This window comes from Trichosurus vulpecula, chromosome 2 (assembly GCF_011100635.1).
Source record: "Trichosurus vulpecula isolate mTriVul1 chromosome 2, mTriVul1.pri, whole genome shotgun sequence".
NCBI classification, from domain to species: Eukaryota; Metazoa; Chordata; class Mammalia; order Diprotodontia; family Phalangeridae; genus Trichosurus; species Trichosurus vulpecula.
Genome location: NC_050574.1, coordinates 48,488,310 through 48,514,764, shown reverse-complemented (window position 1 = coordinate 48,514,764; position 26,455 = coordinate 48,488,310). Strand labels below are relative to the sequence as shown.

The 26,455-nt window shown below is 42.1% G+C and overlaps 1 protein-coding gene across 3 annotated transcripts in view; it reads right to left on the bottom strand.

The window, feature by feature from the left end:
- The window catches only part of SPEN (spen family transcriptional repressor), a 77,858-nt gene that overhangs the window by 3,304 nt on the left and 48,099 nt on the right, over positions 1-26,455 (bottom strand). For 2 of the 3 annotated variants that reach the window (XM_036744313.1, XM_036744314.1), the window contains 8 exons: positions 22,565-22,725; positions 21,571-21,771; positions 18,582-18,733; positions 15,665-15,790; positions 15,213-15,326; positions 14,061-14,174; positions 13,085-13,185; positions 885-8,775 (listed from right to left, as the gene is read on the bottom strand). In XM_036744313.1, the coding sequence (XP_036600208.1) occupies positions 885-8,775; positions 13,085-13,185; positions 14,061-14,174; positions 15,213-15,326; positions 15,665-15,790; positions 18,582-18,733; positions 21,571-21,771; positions 22,565-22,725 (8,860 nt within the window). The remainder of the gene's footprint in view (positions 1-884; positions 8,776-13,084; positions 13,186-14,060; positions 14,175-15,212; positions 15,327-15,664; positions 15,791-18,581; positions 18,734-21,570; positions 21,772-22,564; positions 22,726-26,455) is intronic. The other variant, XM_036744315.1, reaches the window with a different exon arrangement.

Here is a 26,455-nt window from a genome sequence, read left to right as displayed (position 1 = left end):
TTTACCAAAAATTTCCCTCTACCGACTTCCCAAATGATCCTATGGAGAAAATTGAGGAAGGACCAGATAGGTTCTGGAGGTTTCTTCTCCTTATGCTTCAACCTACTTGAGAGGGACCTAAACCATGTGCTTTGGAGATGTCAGGCTGTTGGGGATCCAGAGATAATCTAAGTACATCTCTTGGCCTCAAGGAAGGAGTACTGGAACTATCCTCAAGGTAACCATCTTTGTCCTAAAAAGCCTTGATAATGACATCAAATAGGTCTCACTGGCCTACTTGGGAACTTTTAGAGCCCTAACACAACACTGTAAAGACCTGTGACTTCATCGGTGGGCGCTCTCTCCACCAATGCAGATCGTGACCCCTTCACACCTTAGCCGATGGTCTTCATGAGTTATTAGGGCCATTTAAAAAAGAAAAAAAGATCACCTGGTGATCAACCTTCTGGTGATGAGCCTCTGAACTAGGCTGTTCCTTGGACAAGAGGCACACAGTCCATCGCCAGGCTCAGACTTGAGGCCTTTCCTGCGTGTTGGGACTTCCCAGGGCTTGCATTCCACTGGCACAGCCTTTGGAGAGCCCGGGGTCAACTCCAAGCCAGAATGAGGCATCAGAGGAAGGCTTTAGGAGTCAATCCCTCTCTCAAAACCCTTCACAAATTCCAAATGCTTCTGGGAAAAGGCTGTCCACTTCCCTTACATCCCAGCCACCATCCTCCCCTATGCCAGGCAGGGCTGAGACTTCTCAACTTTTACGCTTCATTCTTCAGGCCCACCTGAGTCCATGTGGTTGCTAACATGGCATTGAGAAAGCCCTTCACGCTCTCCAGCAGCTGTCTGTGCACCCAACACCCCAAGGAGAAAGAAGAGCACTGCTTTCTCACCTGAGATGGGGTCATGCTCCGGGAAGGCAGTCCAATCTGGGAAGCACCAGGAAACTGAGGGTGCCCAAGCTGAGCCGCTGTATGATAGCTCCGGAGATCACCATATCTGTACTCATGGTACACATCCCCAGTGGGACGAATAATCTGAACACCGTGGGGCACGCCCGCAGGTGGGGTCAGAGGGAGCCCTGGAAGCTGGCCACCACCGGGGGGAACGCTAAGGAGACGGGGCTCGCTGTGGGGGGAGGGGGCCATTGTGACCTCTGGTGCTTTGGGGGTTGGGGTCTCCTTCCCTGGCTGAGGGGTCTTGCTGGCTGGTGGTGTTTTCGCTGACCCTTCCGGGGTCCGGGATTGCCTCGTGTCTAGGTGGTGCTCGCCGACGGTGGCCACGTGCGGATGCCTTATGAGCCTCATCTCCCGGGGCACGTTATAGGGGTGCATCCGGTATTCGGGCTGCATGACTAACACTTCAGGCTGCACAGGAGCTGACCCTCTGCACACAGGATGATGATAGTGCATCTCATCTTCAGGAGAATGCTGAGAAGACAGTGGGGGCAGGACAAGAGGGGCTGGCTGGGGAGTACCAGATCGCTGAGGTCGGATCTCTATCTGGGGCTGCAGAGTGGCCCTCGGAGAGTGCAGTCCCTCAGGCCGGATGCCATAGGGGATGCTGGGTAGAGGGGGGGTGTTCATTCGCACTTCACCTTGGGATAGATGGCTGAGGGACACAGTTTGGGTGATACTATGAGGGGGCATGATGACAGACTGCTCTGGGTGCATACTAGATATGTACTGAGGCACAGGAATGCCTGGTGCCAACATGACTGATGCATTATTGGATAAAACTGGAGAAGAGGTACTGCTGGGATGACAAGCCCTTGGGAACGGAGATGGGGAATGCCCACTTGTACGGGGAGAATGCGGCTCTTGCTTTAAAACTCCCAAATGAGAGATGGCTCGATCTGTTGGGGTACTGGGTCCAGAGCCAACATGGTTTGCTTCTGAATGCAGCTTGCCAGAGAGGGAAGGTGGGTGATGTGAACCGAGCCCCGGGCTCAAATTGGATGGCTGGAGGGCCTTGGTCTCCACTTTGAGTGAGATAGGGTCAGAAGGCTTTTTGTTGGTGGAAACTATACTTGGGGAGAGTACCAACTGGCTGTGAACCAACACTGGTGGAGTGTTTGCTGCCTGTGAAAGGACTTTCCCTGGGCCAGCCTGGTTGACAGGTGTGGACACAGACAAGTGACTTGGCTCTAATTTGTCCAAGGATGGGCGCTCTTGCTTAATGGATGCTATCACGGGAGATGTGGAATATGGTTGGGATCCTAGGACCAGGGAAGAGTGAGTAGGGACACTCCCATAACCTGTGGGAGTCTGAGAACCCAATTTGGGAGTTGGCTGGGATGACATAACGGATTCTTGCTTGACCTGTGGCTTGGACATCGACTGCTGGAACTCAATGTCCATGGCACTTGCTGGAGGAATCTGGCTAATCTTAGCGCTGATTCTCTGGGGACCTTCAGTCTTCTGTCCAGAATAACTCAGGAGCACCACACCTTCTGATGTGTTCACTCGAAGTCCTGGGCTTGAGCCAGTTTCCGAGGGCCGATCTTCAATCACAGACATGGATCCTGGGTGAAACCGACTGTTCTCATTCGTGCCTGGCCACGGCTTGTATTTAGAAGAAAGCGCGTTCCCAAGGCCCGTCTGAACTGACTGAGTCTGCTTCATGGCAGTCACCCGTAGAGACTCTTCCGAATCGTTACTTATAGGCATCCGGCTGATGACAGAAGTGGCTTTGGGAGCAATGACTGTAATGACCTTTTCTTTCTCAGTAAACACTGGGGCCTCGGCCGCAGGCAGATCAGAGGTATTTGGGATTGGAACAGAGGGTTTCTCTTCTGAAACTGGTTTTATGGACTCTACTGGGGGGTGAGGTCCCTCTTCTAGGCGAGGGGCACTGACAGGCTCAGCAATGGCTGCTGTGACATGAGTGGAAGTGATACTTGTGGCTGAAACATATTTGGGCTCCATGAGGATCTTTCTCAAAGTGCTGGAGTTGGTATCAATGTCAGAGGCCTTTGTGTCTGGGGGAAGGGCTGGAGGTGGGGTGGAACGTGCCCGGGCCTCTTCGTGCCTCGTAATCCAGTCTGCCACCTTAGTGGTGCTTGAATGATGTGGGACCATCCCAGATGGGATGGGGGTGGGGAGCTTGGCTGAAGCTGCAGAAGGAATCGTGGGAGTGGGTGTGCTTGGAACACTGGGTGGGGTAATTGGTGCATTCTCACTAGCTGAACGTACCTTGAAACTAGCTTGACTCCCATCATCCACTGGCACCGCCTGAGGGGGTAGGTCCAGTGGAGCTGGAGCTTTAGCAGGCGCATCTTCTTCAGCAGCAAGTTCGATGGAAATCATTTCATTGCCTGGATTCTTGCTTGAGTCAGCAGGATTTGGCTCAGAGGAGATGGGACGGGAATTTTTACTTTGCTTGTCTTCTTTTGGCGTTTCTGGGGGTTTTAACTTCAGTTCACTGGTGACAGGACACTTGTTTTGGGTTTGCTCAGGTTCAAGAGTAGTTGCTTCCACGGCATCCCCTTTCTTACTGGTACTTCTCTTCCGACGAGACCGAGCTGTTTTTTGGCGCACTCTATCCTTCCGGGAAACTTCTGTGTCCTGTAACACCACCTCCGGCTCTTGGGCAGAGCTAGGAGATACGTTCACAGTCCCTTCAGGCTCCTTGGGATCAGCCAGGAGTGCTGACGGGGCAGGGTCACTTGCAGGTGGCACCGAAGGTTCTACAACAGCATCTGTTTCCAAGATGCCAGATACAGCTTCATCGGTTTCAGGCTCCATCTCTGCCTGAGGAGATGGCAACACAAGAGGCTCTGTCGATATTTCAGCTTCAGATTCTGCAGAGTAAGTTGGGGGAGCTGGGAAGCTTTCTGGCTCACCGGAAATGTCATTGATAATGGATCCAATGGCTGCTGCAAGTTCTGTCTCGCTGGCCTGGTGGGCAGGCTTGTCTCCCTCCTCCTCAGGATGGACCTCTGTCACCTCGGCTGCTGGCTCTTTGTAGGCAGCGAGGGAGGTCTCTGTCAGCTTTGCAATATTTTCAACAGCCTGCTCCAGCTCAATCTGCTTGGCTAACTGGGCCGCCTCTGGGGACTGCTTGGGCTCACGTACAACTTCATTTTCTGACTCATTAACAAGATCTTCTGGCTCGTTCTTAAACTGGGGTGATAGACTGTCATCCTTTGGGGGATTTTTAGTCTTTGAGGGTGGGACAGCCATTGGTTCTCCTTCCTCTTCGGTGGGTCGCAAAGCTCCTTTTACTTCATCGACACTGAGACGAATTTCTACATTCTTCAGACACAGAGATGCTTTGTCCACTGAAGACTTGGTATTTCGAGACCTTCCTCGCTTATATTTGGAACTTTTTTCTGGAACTTGTTTCTTCTCCACAGTCTCAACTGAGGGAGTTTCTGGTGGATTCTTGTCTGGGTCTGTTTCTTTTTTGTCCCGTTTCTGCTCATTCCCTCCTGTCTCTGTCTCCTCTTTGTCTGACTTGGGTTTTGTACTGCTATCATTAATATTGGGCTCTTGGTCACCCATCTCATTAGCTTCTTCAGGTGGGTCAGCTGCAACATCTACTTTCTGCTCACTTTTTCCTTTTTTCCCCTGCAGTCCAGTGGGAGTTGCCAATTTCTGAGATCTAGGTGATCGCCAGCCTTCAGCAAGTTTGAGAGGCTCCACTGTGTCTTTGAGTTCTGCCTCTTCTGCATCCTGTTCAGCTTTGACAGGTGATATGTCTTCCTCAGCCCTCCGGCGGGTTTTAGGAGGTCTCCCCCTCCTAGGAGTAGCAGCAAGTGATCCCATCTCCTGGGCTTCTCTGTCCCGCTTTCTGGTTGACCTTGGTTGTTCTACTAGGTCTTTAACAAGAGACGGTTCTTCCTTGTCTCCTGGGTTGGCATAAACAGACCTCACATTTCTTCTCCGAGTTCGAATGAGTGGCAAAGTTGGCTCAACATTTTCAGTCTCTACAGCAGAACTGGGTGATTTAGCAGCATTTCTTGAAATCTTCTCTGCCTCCATCTTTAACTCAGTAAGTTTCTGTGTTTCTCCACGAGGGGAACTAGACCGTTTGAGTTTTTCCCGGTCAATTCTCTCACTCTTTCTTGTGACTGGTTTCTCTGGGACACTAACTACAGTTGGCTGTACTGGTGTCTTAGAACGTTTGCTTTTGTTGGACTTTTTATCTTTTGCAACAACCGGTGGTTCCACTTCCAAGTCATTATCAGAACCTGGAGGCTGAACCTCAGGAAGGACCTCAACTTTCTGACTTGTATCACAATTAGTCTTAGCAGCAGGGGTAGGTTTTTCCTCTTTCACTTCACTAGGCTCCTCAGGCTTCTGAACTGGTTTGGAAAGTGGTGAGATTAATGGGGTACTTTCAGGTTCTGGATCTATACTAATATCTACCTGAGAAGAAAATGAGGCTCCAGGAGTTGGAGGCTTGGTATCTAAATAAGAAGGATGCTCAGCTGACAAGTTTTCCTGTGAAACCAAAGGAACGGGAACAATTTCTTTGTTGGTCTCCGATACTGAGGGCAAGTCAATTTTTTCCGGCTGCTCCATAGTGACAGTAGCATGTTCAGGAACACATTTTGGTTCTCCTGTTAGAGAAACCACCTCTATAGTCTTTTCTTCTTTTCCTGAAGGCACCTCTGCTGTTTTCTCCTTTTCCAATGACAAAGGGCCCGATTCTTGGGATACAGTAGAGCTCGGAAGTGGCCCGACTGCAGAGGGCGATTTCAGTTCTGGCTCTTTATGCTCAGGAACAGATTCCAGTGTCTCAGGTCGGTTTTCTTTATCCTCTTGTTTCTCAACCTCTTTGGGTTTTTGGTCTTTTTCTTTTTCTCTTTGTTGCATTCTTGTGAGTTCAATAAATCTGCTGTGGAACAAAACTACTGGTTCTTGAATCAAATCAGATGTGCTGTTTGATCCATCAGATGATGTCTGCCTCCCATATATCCTACTGGAAAGGAGATCAAGTTCTTCATCCTTCCTTTCTAGATGCTGCAATCGTTTAGAATCTTGCTCAAAGATGGAACTATGTAAAAACCGAGAAGCAAATAATTCTTGCCTTTCCTGTTCTTCTTCTTTGTGATCATCTTTTTTGTCATCCATCTTCCCTTCTGAGTCAGTCCTAATTTTTTTCTTTTTCATGTACCAAGAGGGGATAGGTCTTGGTGCAGAGTCAACCTTTTCCTTATCTTTGTTGTTTCGAAAACTAGCAAATCTAGAGTCCCAATCTAAAAAAGACCAATTTTCTTCCCTAGAAGAAGAGAGAGACTTAGCTCTTTCAAGCAAAGCTTTAGTGTCTGGAGTGATTGTTTTATCCAGTGCAAAAGAATAAAATTTGTTCCTTTCTAAAGAACCAGACAACCTTTCATCTCTCTCACGTACTTTGTCTTCTCTGTCTCTCAATAAAAAAGACAACCGAGAGTTCTCTAACAACAACGAAGTTTTGGGAGAATGGGATTTCTGTTCACCATCTTCATCTGAATCAGAAGGGACTTCTCCAGGTTCCAAATCTCTATGTAGAGACCGTTTTCGAAGGCTCTCTCTCTTAATTATGCTGCTTGGAAAGCTAACATCAACTCTATTGGGCTCTGCTTTCATTTGAGATTCCCACCGATTTGGTTCATCTTCAGTATTCAAAACTGAGAGCTTTATTTTGGCCATGTCTGCCATCTGTTCCTTCTTGCTGGAGTCATAAGGATTAAATTTTAGGGCCTCCTCCCTGACAGTCATATTGGAATATGACACACCCTTTTCATCTATTTTGGGAGACTCTTTGGTTTCCTTTAGTGGTATTAGCCTAGGGGAATCTACAGTCTCATCCTCCTCATGAAAAGGAAAATGACGGATACTAGGTGAACAAGCAGTCTTTTCTGCATCTTCACTGATTTGGCGGGAACTTCTGTAATTTCTCTCTCTTTTAGTGCCAATTTCAAAATCAAAATGATCTACCTTTTTCTTTTTGCTTGGAGGAGAGTCATCCGTGACATCTTGAGGGGGTTTGCCCACTTCATGAACAAGGCTGCGTCTTTCATATTCATCCACCTCTTTCTTAGGACTGCCAAACTTCTCAGACTTGGCTATTTCCAGCTCCATCTGCTGTTTTCTGCGACTTTGCTCCATTTGTTTTCGGTAACTTTGTGTGTGATCAATATCAATGCCAATTTTTTCCTCATTATCTGTTGACTGTGGTTTCTCTTGGCCAGGCTTGTGTTCTGCCATTTCTTCAGGAATGCCACTCAAGTTTTTCTTAATTTCTTCCTTTTCTGTTCCTTGATCATCTAATGGTTGAGGCTGTTTGTGTTGAGGCTTTATAAGGTTAAATTTTTTGGATAAAATTTCTTGACTTTCCACTGGTTCTTCAACTGTATCTCCTACCTTAGTGTGCAGGTCAGGGGTAGGCTTTGACATAATCCCCACAGAAATACTTGCAAGCTCTTGACACTCTTTGGGGCTGGGAGCAGAAATAAGTTTTTCCAGTTTGATTCTCTCCAGTTTTTTAGGTTCTCTTCTAAAAATATCTTTCCTTATGGGCTTTTTTTCAGGTTCAGCATCCCTTAAAACTGTCACTTCTCTAGCAGATGGCTCGGGCTGCCGTTTAAATACTGCTTTGGCATCATCTTCATCCAGGTTACTTTTTTTGACTTCCAGTTTTTGCCTATCTGGTTTCAAATTCACATCAGCAAAGCGCCTTTTTCGAGCCTCCAGCTTGTCCTGATCCACAGCACTCACTCCTTCGGTTGTGGATTCCTTTAAGTGCTTCTTGGGTTTTGGCTTTCCCTCCTTATCAGTCACTTCTGGGTGGCTCACCTGGACTTTTTCTTTGGGCACTTTGGATCTGACAGCATCAAGTTTAGTCTGATCACCAGATTTTGCTGCATCAGCTTGAAAGAGCTGGCATCTCTGATCCAGAAAGGGAGATTTCACAGAGTCATTATCAAGCTTAGTTCTCAACTTTTCTAAAAAAGGCTGTTCAATAACCTTCCCTTCTTTTTCTTTCACTCGAGTCAAGACCACACAGGGCATCAGGTCTAGGCGGTTTTTTGCTGTCCCTTCTTTGTCAGTTTTCTCTTTGCTTTGTTTGTTGATACTCTTCAATTTTTCAGGGCTTGGATCTCTCTCATTCTCTGGATCTGTTTCTGAAGACTGAGAACCAGGGGAGTGAATTTTGGCTTTTCTTCTTTGCTGAAAAGTAGGCTTGTCCTTTTCTGCTCTTTCAGGTTTTTCCTTCCTCACTGGGCGTTTCTCTTTCTCGACTCTCTCTGGATCGAAACTACGTTCTTTGTCAGGCTTTTCAATCTTTGTATAACGGTCTATGCGAGTTTTTTCAAACTTATCATACCTCGGAGGAGAAACTGAGCTGCAGCTCCCACTCCGATCTGAAGACCTGCTGTAAACCCTCCGCTCAGAATCACTTTGGTGTCTCTCTGACTGAGGAGATGGAACTACAGGACTTGGAGCCCGACGAGAGTGGGCCGGACTCTGACTACGTTCAATCGGCCTCCTTTCATGGTCTCTGTCTCGGTCAGATTCAAATCGTTCTCGCTCTCTTTCCCGCTCCCTCTGCCTGTAACTGTATTCCCTTATATCTTGTTCATAAGGATCATTTCGGTAATCCCTGTATTCCCGGGGATCATCATAATATCGTGGCTCATAGTAGTCTCCTTGATAGGGATCCCAATCAGGATAAAATTCTCTCCCTCGGGCTGGATATTCCCTCCGAGGATCTTCAGAATATGACCCTGGAGTTCGAACAGACTCATAATATGTACGATCAGTGGTATATTCATAGGACCCTCGTCTTTCATCTCTGTCCAAAAAAACAAAAAAGGGGGGGGGGTGCATTAGTTCTTTCCTTCATTAATGGAACATTAAATTACAAAGTTACATCTTTAAAACATGCGGATGTTTCTCTGCACATAGAACACAAATTCAACTTTTTCTACAGTTAGGGTTTTTTCCATTTCATACCTCCTCTGTTAAAAAATATTCAAAGGTTATCAGTTCTCCAGTGATCAAAGTCCAAACTTCTTTAACTGAAACTCAAGGCACGTTGTAATCCTCTGTCTAAAACAGTATCTTGCACATAAGAGCTGAATGAAAGGTACTATTGACTTTACAAAAAGACTTATGTCCTATCACTCTATTCTAGCCAGTCTGGACAACTGTCCTGTAAATGCAGATAATGTTACCACACCTCCACCCAGGCTGTTCCCTATTTCTGGGAATTTTTTTATATATCTTTATTCTTGAAACTTGTCCAATTACAAATAAATAATCCATACAACATCTCTTTGATATACACTTTTTTTCAGGCAAGAGTGACAACCAAGAATACATTGAAAATGAGTTTACATTAAATAACCAATTACAATATACAGCCGGTCATTCAGTTACATTTTCAGCATGGTCCAATATGTACACTTTAAAAGTGGACCACTTAAACATAGATGTATACAATTATCTTACAGGCCCAAGAAAATGAACACACATCACAGCTTTTTAAAAAAGGTGGCCTATCAGCCACGACTTTGGCAAAACCTATACCTCTATTTTAAAGTCCAGCGTAAAAAGCCCCCTCCTTTCTGGACTCCTCAATAAGGGCCTTTGTTTTGAGCCTCCACACAACAGTTTCATAAATCTCCATGCTATTATAGCTACATTACTCTCAATCCTCTTAATCATCACTTTCATGAGGGCTGTGTATCTAAACGACTTTATCTCCCCCTACCCTGAGCAGAATGAAACACATCGTAAATGTCCATCAGCTTCCTAGGATGCTCAGATGGTAGTAACAACACACTTTCCGCTGGCTATCTTGGTGTTCGTCTTTTTTGATAGATTCTCATAGTCAAATGGAGCTTTAATATCATCAAGGTGCACATGCCTTGTAGTGACACAGCTCACAGCCCACACATGCCTGCCTATCCTGCAGGTTCTTGGAATACATGGCTTCTAGCTAATTAGCCGGGACAGCGGGAAGCAGTCTTCCCCAAATTCTCTTGACATGGCAGGGATGCTGAGGGACCACAAGAGCACTGCCTGCTAACAATTCCCTATTCTCATCATCTTTTGTGATTATCTACGTTCCTACTGACCTCCAGAGTCTCAAATCTCCTACTGGAGATGTCCTGTGGAACATTCCTAACTAGAAGTCCAGTAGCCTTCTTAAACACAACATCTTTAAAGCCATCTTCACTATCTTCCTCCCCTAAATCCTTCCCTCCCTTCCTAGTCGATTGCTATCCAGAGCTCAATCATACAAGTCACAATTTTGGTGTCATCTTCAACAGGTGATACATCTTGTCCTTTCTACCTCTGCTATACACCCCCTTTGCTCCTATGACACTGCCACCACCCTGGTGCAGACCTTCATCACATCACACCTGGACTGTCACAAAAGCCTTCTGCCGCTTGATCTCCCTGCCTTGCACCTCCCTTCAATCTAGTCTGTCCTACCCTCAGCTAACAAAGGGATCTTCTTCAAGTGCACATCCAACCATGTCTCTGTCTCACTCTCACACACACTCTCAATAAACTTCAGTGGCTTTCTATTTCCTCCAGGATCAAATATATAAAGCCTGTTTGGCTTTAAAAGACTTTTATAAACTGGCTCCCTGATACCTTTCCAGTCTTTCTCCCCTTTCCTCTCCACTCTCCTCCACATAATGATCCAGCCTCCATCCCCCCACACTCCCTCCCTTCTCATCTGCCTCCTGGCTTTCTCGGATATAAGTCAAGCAAACTTGTTCTCCTTAATCTTAGTGTCTGCCCTTTGAGATTATCTCCAGTTTATCCTGTGATATATGTAGTTTGTATATAGATGTTTGCAAGCTGTCTCCCTCATTTGGTTTTAAGTTCCTTGACGGCAGCAGACTGTGCTTTTACCCACTTTACCCAGTTCCTGGCACACAGCAGGCATTTAATAACTGTTGTTTGATTTGATGGCATCCATTATTTTGACTCCTTAAATTTTTTATATTTTACATGTTGTATCCTGTACAAAATTAGTATCTACCTCCCCACTCTCCTGAGGCACATTTTTAATTCTTCAAAAAGACTATATTGTGTTCTATGACTCACAGAAATACAAGTTGTCATGATATAAACTATTATATAATAAGGGTATTACAGAGTTGTGAAATTAAGTGATATATAAAGTTTATGGAGGAAAGTTATCAAGAACAGCTTGGTGGAAGAAATGACATCTGAGCTGCACTTTCTAAATGAAAACTCTAAATTCAAAGACTTCATAAAATTACTACAGCAGGCAGTGTTTCAACCCCTTCCACACAAATGAGCTAAACAGAGCACCAAAAGCAGACCAACAATTCACATCATCAAAGGATTCTGTAATGGAAAGGCCTCTGAGGATCACCTCTTCTCAACTTCTTTTATAGAAGTGGGAAGGGAAGGGGCAGCTAGGTGGCACAGTGAATACAGCACTGGCCCTGGAGTCAGGAGACATAAGCAAGAAAATTGGGGCTCAAACATCTGTCTCTTCAGACCATAGGAATCATAATTATGGGCTTCAGTTGGTGCTTCTAACACTACAGGATTGAATGGTCTGCAAAGAAGGACCCTTCTCACATAAAAAGGATTCTGAAATGAACATTAGGCCATTCTCATAGCTTAAATAAGTACCTTAATGACAAGAGACACTACATGTTAAAATTGTATTAAGCAGGATGCCATCATCATGTTTGGAAGTCAATGTGAACAAAAGCAAAAATGGATTCAAAGCCCCCAAAAGCAAAAGCAAGAGTGAACCCAAGTGTGAAAAGACATTTCTCACAACATCCATTTTATCATAAGACACAGGACAAATGTACCTCCTCAAAAGTCCAAGATCATCTCTAGGGGACCTAACTACAGGCATGTTTTGAAGTCTAATGAATTGCAATAAGAATCTTTTTGGCAATGCCTCAAGAAGGAAAGTGCTTTATTACACAAAAGTCATTATTTCCACTTTCCAATCCAATTGGCTCTTAGAGAACCTGCAATACCATGATAGAATGTCTTCACCTGGGCCCAAGGAACACTAAATATTTGGGGAGAGAGTGCTAAGTTCATAATGACAACCCAAGCATTGATAGGAATGCTTGTGAAATGATTCAGAACAGTAGGAGGAAAAAAGGCTCTTAATAAACTTTCAAGAACTTTAGCCAGGCACAAGCACCATCCCTAGAAAGAAGGGATGTGAACACTACTGTTAGCTTTGTCAATTTTTAATATGCTACCAACCTAAATTATGTTTTCAGATATAAATTCACACATTCTTTGAAAAGACCTTCTCTAGGGGGTTGCATTCAATCCATAAAATTCTGGACCATTCTGGAGTGGTTTTTAAGGTACCTAAAATGAGATGCTTGAGAACTACTTTCCCATTTTACATCAAGGGTAGGTTTCAGACTTGAGAACTATCCAGTGTTCAAGTCCACTTCTTAGCCTTTAAATCAGACTGGGGTCTCATGGTAAGGCTGACTTTGAAGCCCTGAGACCTGGGCATGGCCCCTTGCTTTGCCACTAACAGGGACAATAATCACCAATAGGCCATTCTCACCTCTGGGAACCAAAATTGCTTAATTAATAAAAGATAAAATATCTGTACTGGGGATCTCAAAAGGTTATTAGAGGAAAAGCATTTTGTAAACTGTCACATATTACTTATGTGTGAAGTTATTATTTACTATTAATTAGGTTCCACTGTCATCAAATAAATATTAAATAATTGGGGGACTCTCCCACACTTGGAGTAAATTCACCACAAACAGATGAAATTTCCCTGTGAATGAAACCCAAGCCAATGAAAAATTAATGTTAAATACTAATTTCTTACATTGCTCAGAATACTCGTAGCCAAATTTAGGGATAATCAATGGAGCAATGTGGACAAGTCACTTCATATTACCACCAAAAAAAGAGAAAAGGTCAAACTGAATCTCAATTTCCCAGGCTACCTGTGAGTCTGAGGAGAAGGGGAGGTTCAAAGTGTTTTAAAAAAAGACAACCCTCTCTACAATTGCAGATAGTAAAGCGAAACATCGCTGACTGACTTAAAGTTATAATTAGAAGCTTTCATGAAATCTGTAAAGCATCTTATCATATTTGATACATGCCTTCTTTCTGATAACATTTCATAAAAATCTCTGATATCTTGACCTGATTTCTCCATGGAATGATAAAATGCCAATTGACTTTCACGGTTTGCAAAGTCCACCTAAAATACAAAGAAAAAAAAAATCAGATATTGTAAAAGTATCAGATTTCTAGTGATGTAAGACATTATTAAATCCATAAATTCTAACCTTGTATTACAGACATAATATTAGATACTGAAAAATAAGCAAAGTTGAAAAGAAAAAGGAAATCTGCCCTCAGTGAAAATACTTAAAAGGCATCCCCATCCAAACTGCAAATCTCCCCATCATCACAGCATAGTACTTTAGACAAGACTCCAGTCTGTCCCCTTTGGTGAAAAATTCCAACTAAATCCACTAATTCCAGCTGTAGAAATGTTTGCTGGAGTTTCACATCTAAAATTCCTCATGTGCCTTCATGATACCAGGGAGTTCCCATCAGTCAATGTCCCAGGCATCAGAGAAAGATGCTTTTACTTAAATGACCAGTTATGAAAATGCATAAACTACTTCAAAATCATCGTAAACACCAAGGTTTTAGACAAATACACCAAATAAAAGAATCATATTCGAAGGGATTACCGATTCTTTAGGAGAGAAGGAAAAAAAAGAAGAGAAAAGGATCATTCAGAAGGCTGGACTGATATTCCATATTTCTGGATTTCTATAGTCCCTGCATGCCTGCTCATCAGCTAACGATGGGTACTAAAACCCATCACCACCAAGCGATCAGACAGATGAGAGGATCCCAGAGAACGCTTGCTGGCTAATACTCTAAAATCCTCAATAAGCCGAGTATTAAAAAAAAAAATCTGGACCTGTGATCTAGGTCCTTAATTAAGCAGTCCCCTGACTGGCAGTTTGCAAAAAACCACCAGTTAACTAAGAAGGGAGGCCGGAGGGCAGGATCTCAATACAATTTTGCTCCTTTCTTTTGAAAGGTCATTCTGCACACCTTAATTTTATTCCCACCGATTTTCCTCCCCTTGGTCTCTTTTACAGCTGCTTGTGCATATTCAATTTCATTGTAGAGAACCAGGGCCATGCCTTTTAAGCGGTCATACACCACCTGTAAAAAACAAAAAAACAAAACAAAAACCAAATAAGCGCCTCATCCACCGGACTTAAGGTCAGTCCCAACAAAATCCTAAGTCACGAGGATACCCTGAAGAAAATAGTTCTTTTTAACTCCAGAAAATTGTCGAGCTTTTCTGATGATGCATAACAAAGTAAAGACAATCACAGGAGCAGGGACTGGTTTTAATGTGGATTTTGTGGCTTGAGGTATATTATGCCTTTATTTTGTTTTTCTGTATTTTACTTGATTTTCCTTGGAGCCTGAGTTTATTACTTATATGCTTTTTTTTTTTAATCAAACTCCTAAAGGAGAGAAAAAAGGTAACAGGAATACTGAGTCAAAGAACAAAATTCCCGTCATTTCTGCTTCCAGGCAAAGGTGACTGGTATCTCAGAGCAGTTTGAATTGCCATTCACAGGCTGGCCCTGATGAGATGTTGTTCAGACAACAAAAGCTACATTAAAGTTATGCTAAATATGTCACACACCTACATAATATGAGAAATTCACTTTTAGAAAGGGTTAAACCTTTACATACTAGAGTATCCAGTTAAGGTTTCCAATTGTGTTTGCAGGTGTGTTACACAACTGTAATACTCTAGATGAACCTTTTGTTGTATGAATTTCTCTTTTTAAAGCCATAGTTTCATTTACAAAAATGTAATTAAATCTACATACACAACTAATGTAAATATGTATAATCACATAATTAGACTGACTAATTTTAAGGCAAAAATGAAATTCTAAACAGCCCTAGGAAACTTTCTACATACCTATACTGCTCTGTTAAGTGCAAATCAGTTTAAAAAAAAAATTTTGTTATCTCGGCTGGTTCAATATATTTGGTTTTCAAAATACTAGCCTACACTGTAAACTGACAGATTAAAAATACTAGCTTCTACAGCCCAGAGAGAATTTCTATGCATAAGCTATATAAAAACACAATAGAAACAAGGGTTGAAAGGACAGGATAAAGAAAGGAAAACAGTAAAAATTTCAAACCACACACCAAAGCCTCCCAACCACCTACCTTTACCACAGGCCCGTATCGGCAGAAATGTCGTGTTAAATACTGATCCGTTATGTTTGTAGAAAGCCCATCTAACCACACGCAGTTTGTAGGCATGCTCTTTCCAAAACCCAGCTGAACATAAAAGGGCAAAATTTCCATCAGTAAAATTCACAATCTTTCATAGCCACAGAATTCTGAGAAAAAAAAAAACTATTCTTCTATAGGAATCTGAGCACACCAATTAGATCCTCAAATGATTGTTCTCTTCAAGTCAAATCAATCAAATAAAAACAAAAACAAACGCTAAAATACTGAAATCCAACCTGCTCAACCATGTACAATACTACCTCATATAATGTACTGAGAATACAAAAATGATGTAGAATCAAACTACACATTGCTTCAATTTCACAAGCTAACAAAATTACCAAAAGTCACAGCACAGTAAGAACAGACAGAGATTTCTTTACCTTGAGTCGATTATTTCCAAGGTATTCCCCATCCATCTTCTTAATAGCTTTACAGACGCTTGTAATGTCACAATATTGAAGGAATGCATATTGGGGAACTCCATTCACTTTCTTAATGTCAATATCCTGAAAAAAGTCAATCAATAATACTCAATGATATACCAGCAAGGACATACACAGGTGACTGTAAAAATTAGACCTGCATGGAGTTTCTTCCCAAAATGTTCAAAGTACCTTAGGCAAGCATTTCTTAATTAAAATGTTTATCTCAATGCAACTTTAAATGAATGAACTAGACACTCAAACTACAACAATCTATTTTAAAAAGTCAAGATTTACCTCAACCCTCTTCTCTCCTCCACCCCAAAAAAAGGGCTCATGACCACACTCAAAGACTTCAACTGAATGATGCCAGCCTAAGAAAGGCTGGGGTTGACTAATAACCAGGAAAGCAAGGGTCACTTGCAACAACTACCAAGAGTCAGCTCTTCAAGAAAATCCCCTTCATCAGAAGCAGCACAGAACCCTAGTCCACAGTGGAAATTGCTTTCCTAAGATAGTGCAAGTCAATATGGATTTGTGGCGATGGGTCAAGAGGTATAATAATCACACCGGAGTATCCCTGAGTCTCATTTTCCATGTCAAATCAACTGGGAAAAACCAGTTAAGCTTCTCCTTCCAATATTAAAATTTTTGTTAAGTATCAGGAATTTTCAAAACACAGTACTCAGACTAAAAATCACAAAGAAGCCACATTTTCAAAAGCACTTCTAAAATGTCCAATCAAAAATTACTTTATTGAAACTTAAGTATGTAAGTTTGTTCTATCCATGGAAGAATTGTATCCTATCATAAATGAGCCTAGCATACTGTTTTGCTTGGTAAATATAGTATGCAAAACTTTACATCCATGCAGACTGTGGGCAGAGCAACTCAGATTTATAAGAATATGTATTCATAGATGTCTCCAGACTCTTTTCTTGAAATGAGTCAAAAAAGGGCCAACAAGGTGGAGAGATTTGCCTGACCAAACAAAGGAATAGAGAAGATGCCCTGTTCCAGCCAGTGGACAAGATAACTCAAGAGATATGGAAGGGGGGAAGAACCAGGTAAATGAAGTTACACTGGATTAAATGACAACAACTCGCTCCAAGTTGAAGACAGACAACTATCATTTGAGTGCACTAAGTTATATGCCAATACTGGGGGAAAAACATACAAGATAGAGCTCTTCCAAGGCAAGTCAATTTCTGGATAAAGACAATGGTAAACAGAAACCAATGTCCACCATTATGTGGAACATTAAGACCACAGCATAATGAATTAAATGGAAAACAATGATTAATATATTCTAAAAATTAAAGAGTGATTGGGAAGAACTCGGCAACCAAGCTCAACTTGCCTAAAAATCAGGCCGGCACAACCTGTACCCATGGGCCACTTGTGGCACACCAAAGGATTTCGGGCAGTCCGGGATTCACAGGCCTCCTGAAATCCTTTGGTGTGCCCACAGCCACAGGTTGTGCAGGCCTGCTATAAATGAATGCTGCAGTTATTGATAAGCCTGCCTTTTTGCCCAAGGCAAGATGACAATCAAAATAGCAGGTCTCCTTAGATCCAATTTTGTTAACTAACACAATGGTAAGACTCTGAATCAATATACTCAGGTGTGCCCATCCTGCTAAGAAGCAAGTTTTTAAAAGAGCATAATAATTAATTCCATTTTCAGAATCAGAATGCATCCCATGCTTTCAAATAATCCCCTAAGATAGTCATACCTATGCCAAAATCTATGATTCTTTCCAACTCTCAAACCTTCTGAGTTGTGAAGTGATAGCTACATTCATCAAGTAGAAATGAATTAATATCATTTTGAGACACAAGTATATTCCACTTATGCAAAAATTTTAATATACAGAAAAAAATTTAACCTTTTAAACAGAGTAGGAAGGCAGCTATTGTACTGGTCCATTTCCCCAAGTACCAACACCTCTCTCCCCTTTCCTTTATCTCTTCTTCCATTCCCTTTCTTACACCCGATCCCTATAAAACAAGGTAAGGAGCAGCAACATTCTAGTCATATGCAGTGAATATGATTTTGTTTACTGAACACATACGACCGCCCCCATGAGATGCTATGTTATGTATTCATTCAGTGGGAAAATATTTACTTCCAAATAATATTCCATATAAAACATATGCAAACAGAAAAGAGGTCTTTGCTTAAAATAAGGAACCTTTGGGTGACTATTCTCCAAAGCATAAATAAGAGCATTAACCCAGAAGAAGTCTAAACACACTAGAGCACCTAGGACACATCCCTCTTCAGCCACAACTCTAAACAAGACTGGACAAAAACAGCATTAGTGCTTCTCCTGGCTTTTTGTTTTTTGTTTTTTTTTTTTAAACAGAGAGAAAGAGCTTCATGGAGCTCAGAGGTGCTGAGATGCTGCACTCTCACCACTCCGCACAACTAGAACCAATCCAGTGGTTTAACTAATGGCAGCTTACAGATCTGTATTTAAAGTCAACAAGCAGCTTCCCAGGCTAGAAGAACAAGTCATCATGACAAATATTAACACGGGATTTGAACTTCTAGCATTGATTATTCACATCCAAATCATCCCATAGGTCAATCTGCATAAAGCCTTTTCCTGAAATGACAGAAGTCAGGATTCTCTTCCAGATCCTGTTGACCTTCAACCCCAAAGCATGAAAACCACACTGAAAACATAATCTAATATATCTTGAGAGTAACTTTTGGAAAGAGCCACTCAGCTGAATTTAACCATTAAGATCCACACAGAGAAGTAAGACATTAATTAAACCAAATTAACTGGATCCCTCAAAAAGTTATACTGTGCACGTGCTTTATAGCAGAGGTCAAAAACATTTTGTATCCTAGGAAGTAACATACCACAATTTCTCCAAATCTCTGGAAGATATTGCGAAGGTCATGATAGGTGGTGGTCTTCTCTAGGTTGCCAATGAAGAGAGTTCTTGTTGCTTTGGGGTGGAATTCATCTATCCTTTCATCCAGGGGACGAAATTCATTCTCACTTTCTGTTTCTAGAGGGGAGACATGGGGAGAGAGGAAAAGGAGGGAAAAGGTATTTTTAAATAAAAATGTAACAACTCTATATAGTACATTTAGTTTCCAGGATGAATCGACACCTAGGAAACTAGTAATCAATCTAATAAATGATAGGCTTATTCAGCAGGCAAATAGGGTATATACACAGGTACAGATATGCAGCATATGAACTGAGTAGACATATGTATATATTATATATGCTTATATGTATATCTGTATACACACACCCAAGTTCATATACACAGTCTTGGCTTCCCCTTACCTCTTCTGTAACCCATAGGGTAATCACTGTCAAAAGACACCTATGGGTGAAGCCTCATTTAAAGGCACCTGCTGAACTTCTAACCTTCCAAAACAGAAATGAATCTCTGTATTCAGCTTGGTTAAATGACAAATCAATCGACATCCTGGTCACTTTTAAATCCCAAATAGTGATCATTTTCTTTCAATCTTAGGCTCCCACCTGCTGTGCAGACCCTTAAGCAAAGGGTTCAGGAGGCAAAGCAAAAAAAAAAAAAAAATCCTAAGAAACACTCAGAATTGAAATCAGCTAAAAACTATTTTAGCTTAATTCTTAATTCAACAAAAGATCTCCTCAACTAACACCCTTGATGGTTGCTGCCCTACCAATTAACCTAGTGATCCAATACCATGAACGTAGAAATTTGTCAAGTATGGCAATCATCCTTTGATGTCACATGGTTGAAAAATCTTTGCTTGAGGACACTGGTGCTTTACAGAAGGTCTTTGCTGAGTGCAATATGATGGGGAAGAGAGGGCATAGACAGTCTCCCTGGTTCAATTTCCAATTCAGCCACTAATGGCCTGGCTGACATGTGTCTTCTTCTATCTATCTATCTATAACTGGGAAACACTGCATATGTACTACACAATGGTGAATCCACAGCTGCATTACTTTTATATCTAACCTTTGGCTATTCATATAAAGGACAGCATTAAAAATTATTAGCATCATTCCTCAAGTCAATTCAAATTAACTGGTTTTAAAGGAAAACCCTGGTGTAGTCTGACTTTCAATGGATTCCAGGGTTATGGTTCTCAAAATGCCAAGATAAACACATTGCTTCAAGCCTACCAGATTCTCTTCCTTACATTCTAATAACTGGTATTAGACAGAATAAAGTCCTACTTGGTGGTACTCAGCAATTTTCAAAGGAAAAAATAACATGGAGATACTCAGAAATTGTACTCTAAGTGAACTCCACTTTCATAGCCTTGGGCCTGTATTGCCAGGCCAGACATGGGGTCTTCCACTAGAGAGGGAGGAAACTAGCTAGCATATTCAGAATGGCTCCTTTTTCCTTCATAAATCAACTAGCTACCAAACCCTGCCCACTAAAGACTCAGGAGAACCTAGCAGGCCATGCACCAGGCAGACCAAGCCTTAGGACCAGAGCTTCTCAAACCACTAGGCCTGGCCAACTATGCTGTAAAGGAAAAACTGCTAGTATGATGCTAAGTGAACAACAAAGCCTCTGAGTAGCTTTAAATAAAAAACAAAGACATTCTTATTCCAAAGCCCTGGAAGCATCATTGAGAGATTAATCTTACTGTTTGGCAACAAAGAAGAAAACCTACTATCTAGTCTGATGCAACAGCATCCTACCCAAATATGACCCTCAAAGTGAAGGTGATCTTTGTCCTGGCAAAGCACCTCCAAATTAAAATGATAAAGGTCAAATATGACTTTCACAAAGGAAAATATTAAGAGGGCTGCCTTGGACTTCTCTTAACAGAAAAAAAATAAGCCCAATACTTAACGAACCATAAATAAGTAGCACTATGCAGTGGTTCTTAAATGTCGCTTTGAGTTGCCAAATCCAGTTTTTTTGTTTGTCTAAGAACTCTACCCAGGGCAGGGGGAAAACATTTTCCTACAGAAAGATAGCCTAAGATCCCCTGGGAGAAGAGGTAAGCCTAAAGCCAGGAGCCAAAGAAGAAAGCCCTGGGAAAGGGGGGAGGAGGGATATCCAAGTCTCTGAACCAGAAAGACCCCAGGAAGAAAAAGAGCTATAGCCATCTAAGGCTCTAGCGGAGAGTCTTGCAAATTGTAGTACATGGGGAAAAAAGAAAAATCAGATCGTTTGCATAATGCTATGCTGTGTATGTGTATACAACATTTGAGAGTAGATTTTTGAGGAAGTACCACTATTAACAGTCTTGGTCTGAAGGGGTCATCAGTTCTAGACTCCTGCTTCATCATACTGAGATTTATACTGAAAGAACTAAGCTCAAGTGATACCCTAAGACCTCTTCCTGTCTTCACAAGTAAATGCTTCATGGATTACAGCAAATGAATCCCTCAAAATCATGAGTTTGCACCCAAAATATTTCTCTCTCATTGCGAGTCCATCCAGGTCATGAAAGGTGATCTAACTTCCGCTAGATTTTTGCATAATGGAAAGAACCTGTCCAACCACACTCTCCCTTCAGATCGATGATCCTTTTTGCATGCTGCCTGCTCGCAGGAGATCATCACTCATTGACCGTCTTGATCAACTCTAGAACTCTGAACAAATGGCTTTCTTCTCTTAGCAAGCCACTAGCCTGGGACTTTGGATCCTCTAACCATCACAGCCTTCTTCCCTGGGTCCCAGAGGCAGAATCCAGAGGCTTTTCCCCACAATAAGCTCCTAACTGAACACAAGGGCGTCCACCACTGCCAGCTCTTGCACAACACCCCTGGATCGTGTCGGTAAGGAAAGGGGAGCGCTTGTTAGGAGTAAGAGCCCTTCCCTGCGTAAGCTCGTACGTCATTCACACTGAGGTCAATAGTGTCTACTTTTCTTACCTGGCCCTACCCACGCTGTCACTTCAATCTGCACGCCAAAGAAGAGTTTTCCTTTTGACGCATTCTGTGCTTTTTCCTGGTCCTCTTGCTGGCGAAAGAATACCAGGCCATACCGTTCTTCCGAGGCCCCATGGATCTGCACCGAAGTCACTTTCCCATACTTCTTAAACTCATGGAAAAGGCCATCTTTAAGGCTTGTGTCTAAATCCCCGCCCCAACAGAAACCAGAGTCATTTCTCTTTCTATTTTAACTGAGTAACTCAAAAAGCAAGGAGTCAGCGCGGGCCTCCCCTCTCTCCCTCTCTCTCTGTGTGAGTGCGGGGATTCACATTAGAGATGGCGTGCGCTGTGCTGGCTCTGTTGGCTCCTCCGAGCTAGCGTGCCCTCAGCTAGTGCGCTGACTCGCTTCTCAGTCCTAAGCCTGTAGGATGCGCGGCCGGTGAGGGGGCCAGAGTTTTCCTAAAGCCACACCTTACCACAGTTCCCACTGTAATGTACCAAGTGCCCTAGAGTGAGTCTCAGTTTCTCAGTTGGTGAAACAGAACGGTTCCCATTTCTGTGGCGACTTAGTTTACAAAGCATTTTCCTTACAACAAAACTGAAAAGTAGGTAATACACATATTCTCCCCATTTTTTAGATGAGAAAGCTGAGGCTATAAACCGGCGAGCTCAGAGATGCTTTACTTACAATAACTAAGCATCTGAGCTGGGATGCAAACCAAGGTACGCTTCTGACACCAACTCAAAATGTTATGGGTAGGGGGAACTGCTTCAGATAGCTTCATTTCTAGGTGGATCATTCTACAATTATAATTGCAGCAACTTAGAAACCAAGAGGTTTGAAGCAGTGACAAGTAAGATGAATTTGCATTTTCCTCAACACATTAAATGTTGCCTTCACTGCAAAGTATCAAATTTGAAATAGTGTTCATTTTCTCCTGCTCCCCCCCAGGTGGCGGGGGCGGGGGGGAGGGGGGGGGTATGTGAGAGTTACCTGTTGAGCGCACGGGGAGATTCTGAACCTTGATCCCAAAACTTTTGCGAGGTTCTTCCTTCTCCAGAGATGGAGGCAGCTGAGAAGTGGGTGCTGGCACCGCTGTGGACTGAACTGACCGTGCGGGAGATTCATCACTTGAACTACTGCTGGAATCACTGCTGTGAGAGGATGGAAACAGAACTTCAGCCACATGCCCATCAAAGTACAGCTCAAGCACCTTTCTCTATCAACTCAACAGCATCACTGCCCTCTCAAGTCATGCCCCCCAACCACCTCCACCCCTCTTTTTTTTTACTCTAAAAATAGAGGCAAGAGAATATCCCAAAACATCTTGGGGGGAGATAAAGGAAACAGGCTCAGGGAACAAAATAAACTTATTTGCCATTGAGAACCAGGTTCTGAGGAGTGCCGAGCTTATTAAAACTGAATAGGTCACTATTTCAAAAGACCTGTGACTTCATCACGGGGGGTACCGAGAAGAAGCTCACCAGCCCGCCCTCCGTGTTTAGTAGATTTTCTTCATGAGTTCCTATGGCCAAGTGCGGCCATGTGGCGGTCAGCCCTCTAAAACCAAATAAATATCAAAGATCAATTTTAGGGTTTTGGGGGACAACAGTTTCTGATGTCATAATTCACTTCTTTATGTCCCAAACCACAAGTGAAATGTACCAGAGTCGTGTGGTAGCTGCCTCCAAATTTTTTTCTGGAAGTTTATTTACATCTCAGAAAATGACCAGGGGATTTAGGGAATTTGAATAAGAAGAGTTTAGACTCCTTTTCACCTGTGGAAACACAATACCCAAATCAAAGAAAGGGAAAATTATCCTCATTGAGTCTCCTTTTAACTGTGAAGTAGGACATGCTATTAGTAACAGTAATAACCACAATTATCACATATAAAATCCACTACAGTTTTTGCCAATTATTTTCAACAAAAAATTAAATGTGTATGAAAATCTGTAAACCCAGAGAAACAAATCTGAGTCTCCAAGCCATATCATCTCACCTGGAGGGGGAGGAAGAGGGTGGCTTGGCAGACAGAGCATCACATAGCACAGATACTCTATTTCTTGAGGTTGTCAAGATTTAATAATAGCACACATTTTCAAGAATGTTAAGACAGTATGACATAACAAAAGTAATGGTGGACTTAAGATTGAGAAGGCTTAGGTTCCATTCCCCACCCCTCCCTGTTTGACCTTAGGCAAGTCACGTAATTCCTCAGTATCCTCCTTCCTCTTTAAAATGAGGAGGCTGGGTAAGTCGAATCCTATGATCCTGTCAAGTTTACAAAGCATCTTCCCCTTACAAAGACCCTGAGAGGAGGTTCTAGAAATGTTTTTCCCATTTTACAAATGGGGAAATAGGCTCAGAAAGATGAAGTGTCTTATGGAGCTGGGATGCCCAGCTAAAGCACAAGGAAAAATACGGTGGGAACTTCAGAGTTGGAATATCTTTTAGATTTTACCGAGACTGAAGATGGGTCTGGCTAGCCTCCACTGCAATAAAAGCCAACCTGCTGTAGAGAAAGAACCCTAGATTCAAGTCTATAAGACCACTGGGGTAGCAGCAGGTCCTCACTCACCCACCAACACCCCCAACAGTCTAAGTACCTGATTGCCTCAGTTTCCCTTTCTACTAACACAGCTGGCTAGTATTGTTGTGGTCTTGGAGAATCCCTGATGAAAGCCATTAGTTACTCACACAAGAGAAATACAATGGCTGAAATTAGAAATTAACAAAAACCAATTCCCACCTTGCATTTTCAGTAAACAGCAGCCACAGAAAGACCAACAAGGAAGAAGGACCTCCGGTCCCATGAACACCAGATAGTGCATGAGTAGCCCAAGAAAAGAGTTTCTGTAACATGACTAAAAATGGGAAGAGGCTCTACAGTGGAGAAGTGTGTGTGAATTAGTCCACTGAGAAAGTATGAGGATTTCCCTCTTCCTAAGGTACTTGCCACAAAATACAACTCCATAGCAATCTATGGGGAATACATAAGCAAACATTTAAGTAGATTGGAAAGTAAAAGAATACCGTATTATTTGATAGTAAAATAATGAACAGTGGAACACAAAAGACAAAAACTCAATACAAGCTTGGATTGTTAAGATAATAATGCAACTTACATTTTTATACCATTTAAAAGCATTTTACTCCACCATTTTACAGGGGAGTAGGGAGTTACTTTCCCCCTCTGGGGGTCTCAGTTGTTCTTTATGAAAGACTTGTACCAGAAGATCTCAGACTGCTCCTCGCAACTCTAAAATGCTGGAACTATACAATCTATAAGAAGGATTTGCAATAAAGTACATCAGAGTAAAAGCAATTCCCTTAAAGACTCCTTCTGCTAGCAAAGCAGAATTTGGAATCAAGAACAGAATTTGGTTCAGCACAACTTAAAGTAGAAACTGTGAAGATGAAACACATAGAAGGGCTCCATGCATTATAATACGGAACAAGAACCAAAAAGAGATCAAATCATGCATACCTGCTGACCTAGTAATATCACTACTAGGTAAAGACATCTTCCCCTACCACTAAGTCAGACAGAGGTAAAGGACACACAAACACAAAAAATATTTTCAGAAACACATTTTATTGTATGTATTAAGATTTGGAAACTGTGCCCATCAATTGGGGAATGACTGAATAACTGCAATATATGAATGCAATAGCATATTACTATAATTAAGAAATAATGAAGGGGATGGTTTGAGAGAAAGCTGGGAAGATCTGCATGAACTGATACAGAAAGAAGTAAGCAGAACCAGGAGAACAATTCAAACAGTGACCACAATAATGTAAGGGAAAACATTCTGAAATAACTAAAAACTCTGCAGTGGCCAAATCACAACTTCATCGCCGCTTGCCTCTTAGTGTACCTAAGAAAAGCTACTGGTTTTTCTATTTTTCTCTGTATATTGAAATGTGTTAATGATGAAATGTATTGATGATAATGTCTATAATAAAAAAAAATGCATTCTTAAAAAAGGAAAGTCAAAAATGCACTGATCATCAGTGGTACAAAAAGAGGCCACCACTTCTCTATAAGCCAACTTGTAATGTTCATTACACTACAAAACAGGCGTTTACAATGTACTACAAGATTCCTTTTCCTCCTGCTTCCCATTTCTCATGGCCTTAAAGGTTCCCGCATTTAAATAACAGCAGATTCTGGACTCCTACAACTCTGGGCTTATTAATCTGATAAACAAGAGATGGATGATTTTTTCTGTGCACGAAATTTACTTCTATATCATTAACAACATTTCCTTAGTTAAAGGCCCATATTATTATGTATAAAAACATAGTTTGCTATTTTTAAGGTGAAAATCTCGCCCAATAACTGATGAAAAAAAGTTGCTCCTTTCAATCTTGTCTTAAAGATGATAAGGAAATATTGGACAGTTTGTCAGTTTCAAGGAACAAAAACCATGAATTTTTACATGGGACAATTTTTTTAAAATTTAACATTTTAAGACTTGCAGAGTCTATAAAATAATAGAGTTGCATTTGAAATACTTAAAGTAAAATTAAAAGAATATAATTAAATCGAAAAGTAAACTGGACCTCCATAACCACAGTTCATATGGAAAAAAGATCCAGGGAATTTTGTGGACTGCAAGTTTAATGTAGTACTCAACAGTACAATCTTGCAGCCAAAGAAGTCCATGTGATCTTTGTTTCCAATCATTAAGAGAGGTAGTGCCCACAACTAGGAAAAGGAGAACATTGTTATGTTCTGCCACAGGCTGGACCCAGCACACACCTCAGAACTGTATCCAGGTCTGGGGGCCACAATTTTCAAAAGAAGTCGAAAAGCTAGAGTTCAGGAAAGGGCAACAAGGAGGGTAAAGGACCCTCAAAGACTGTTTAAAGGAA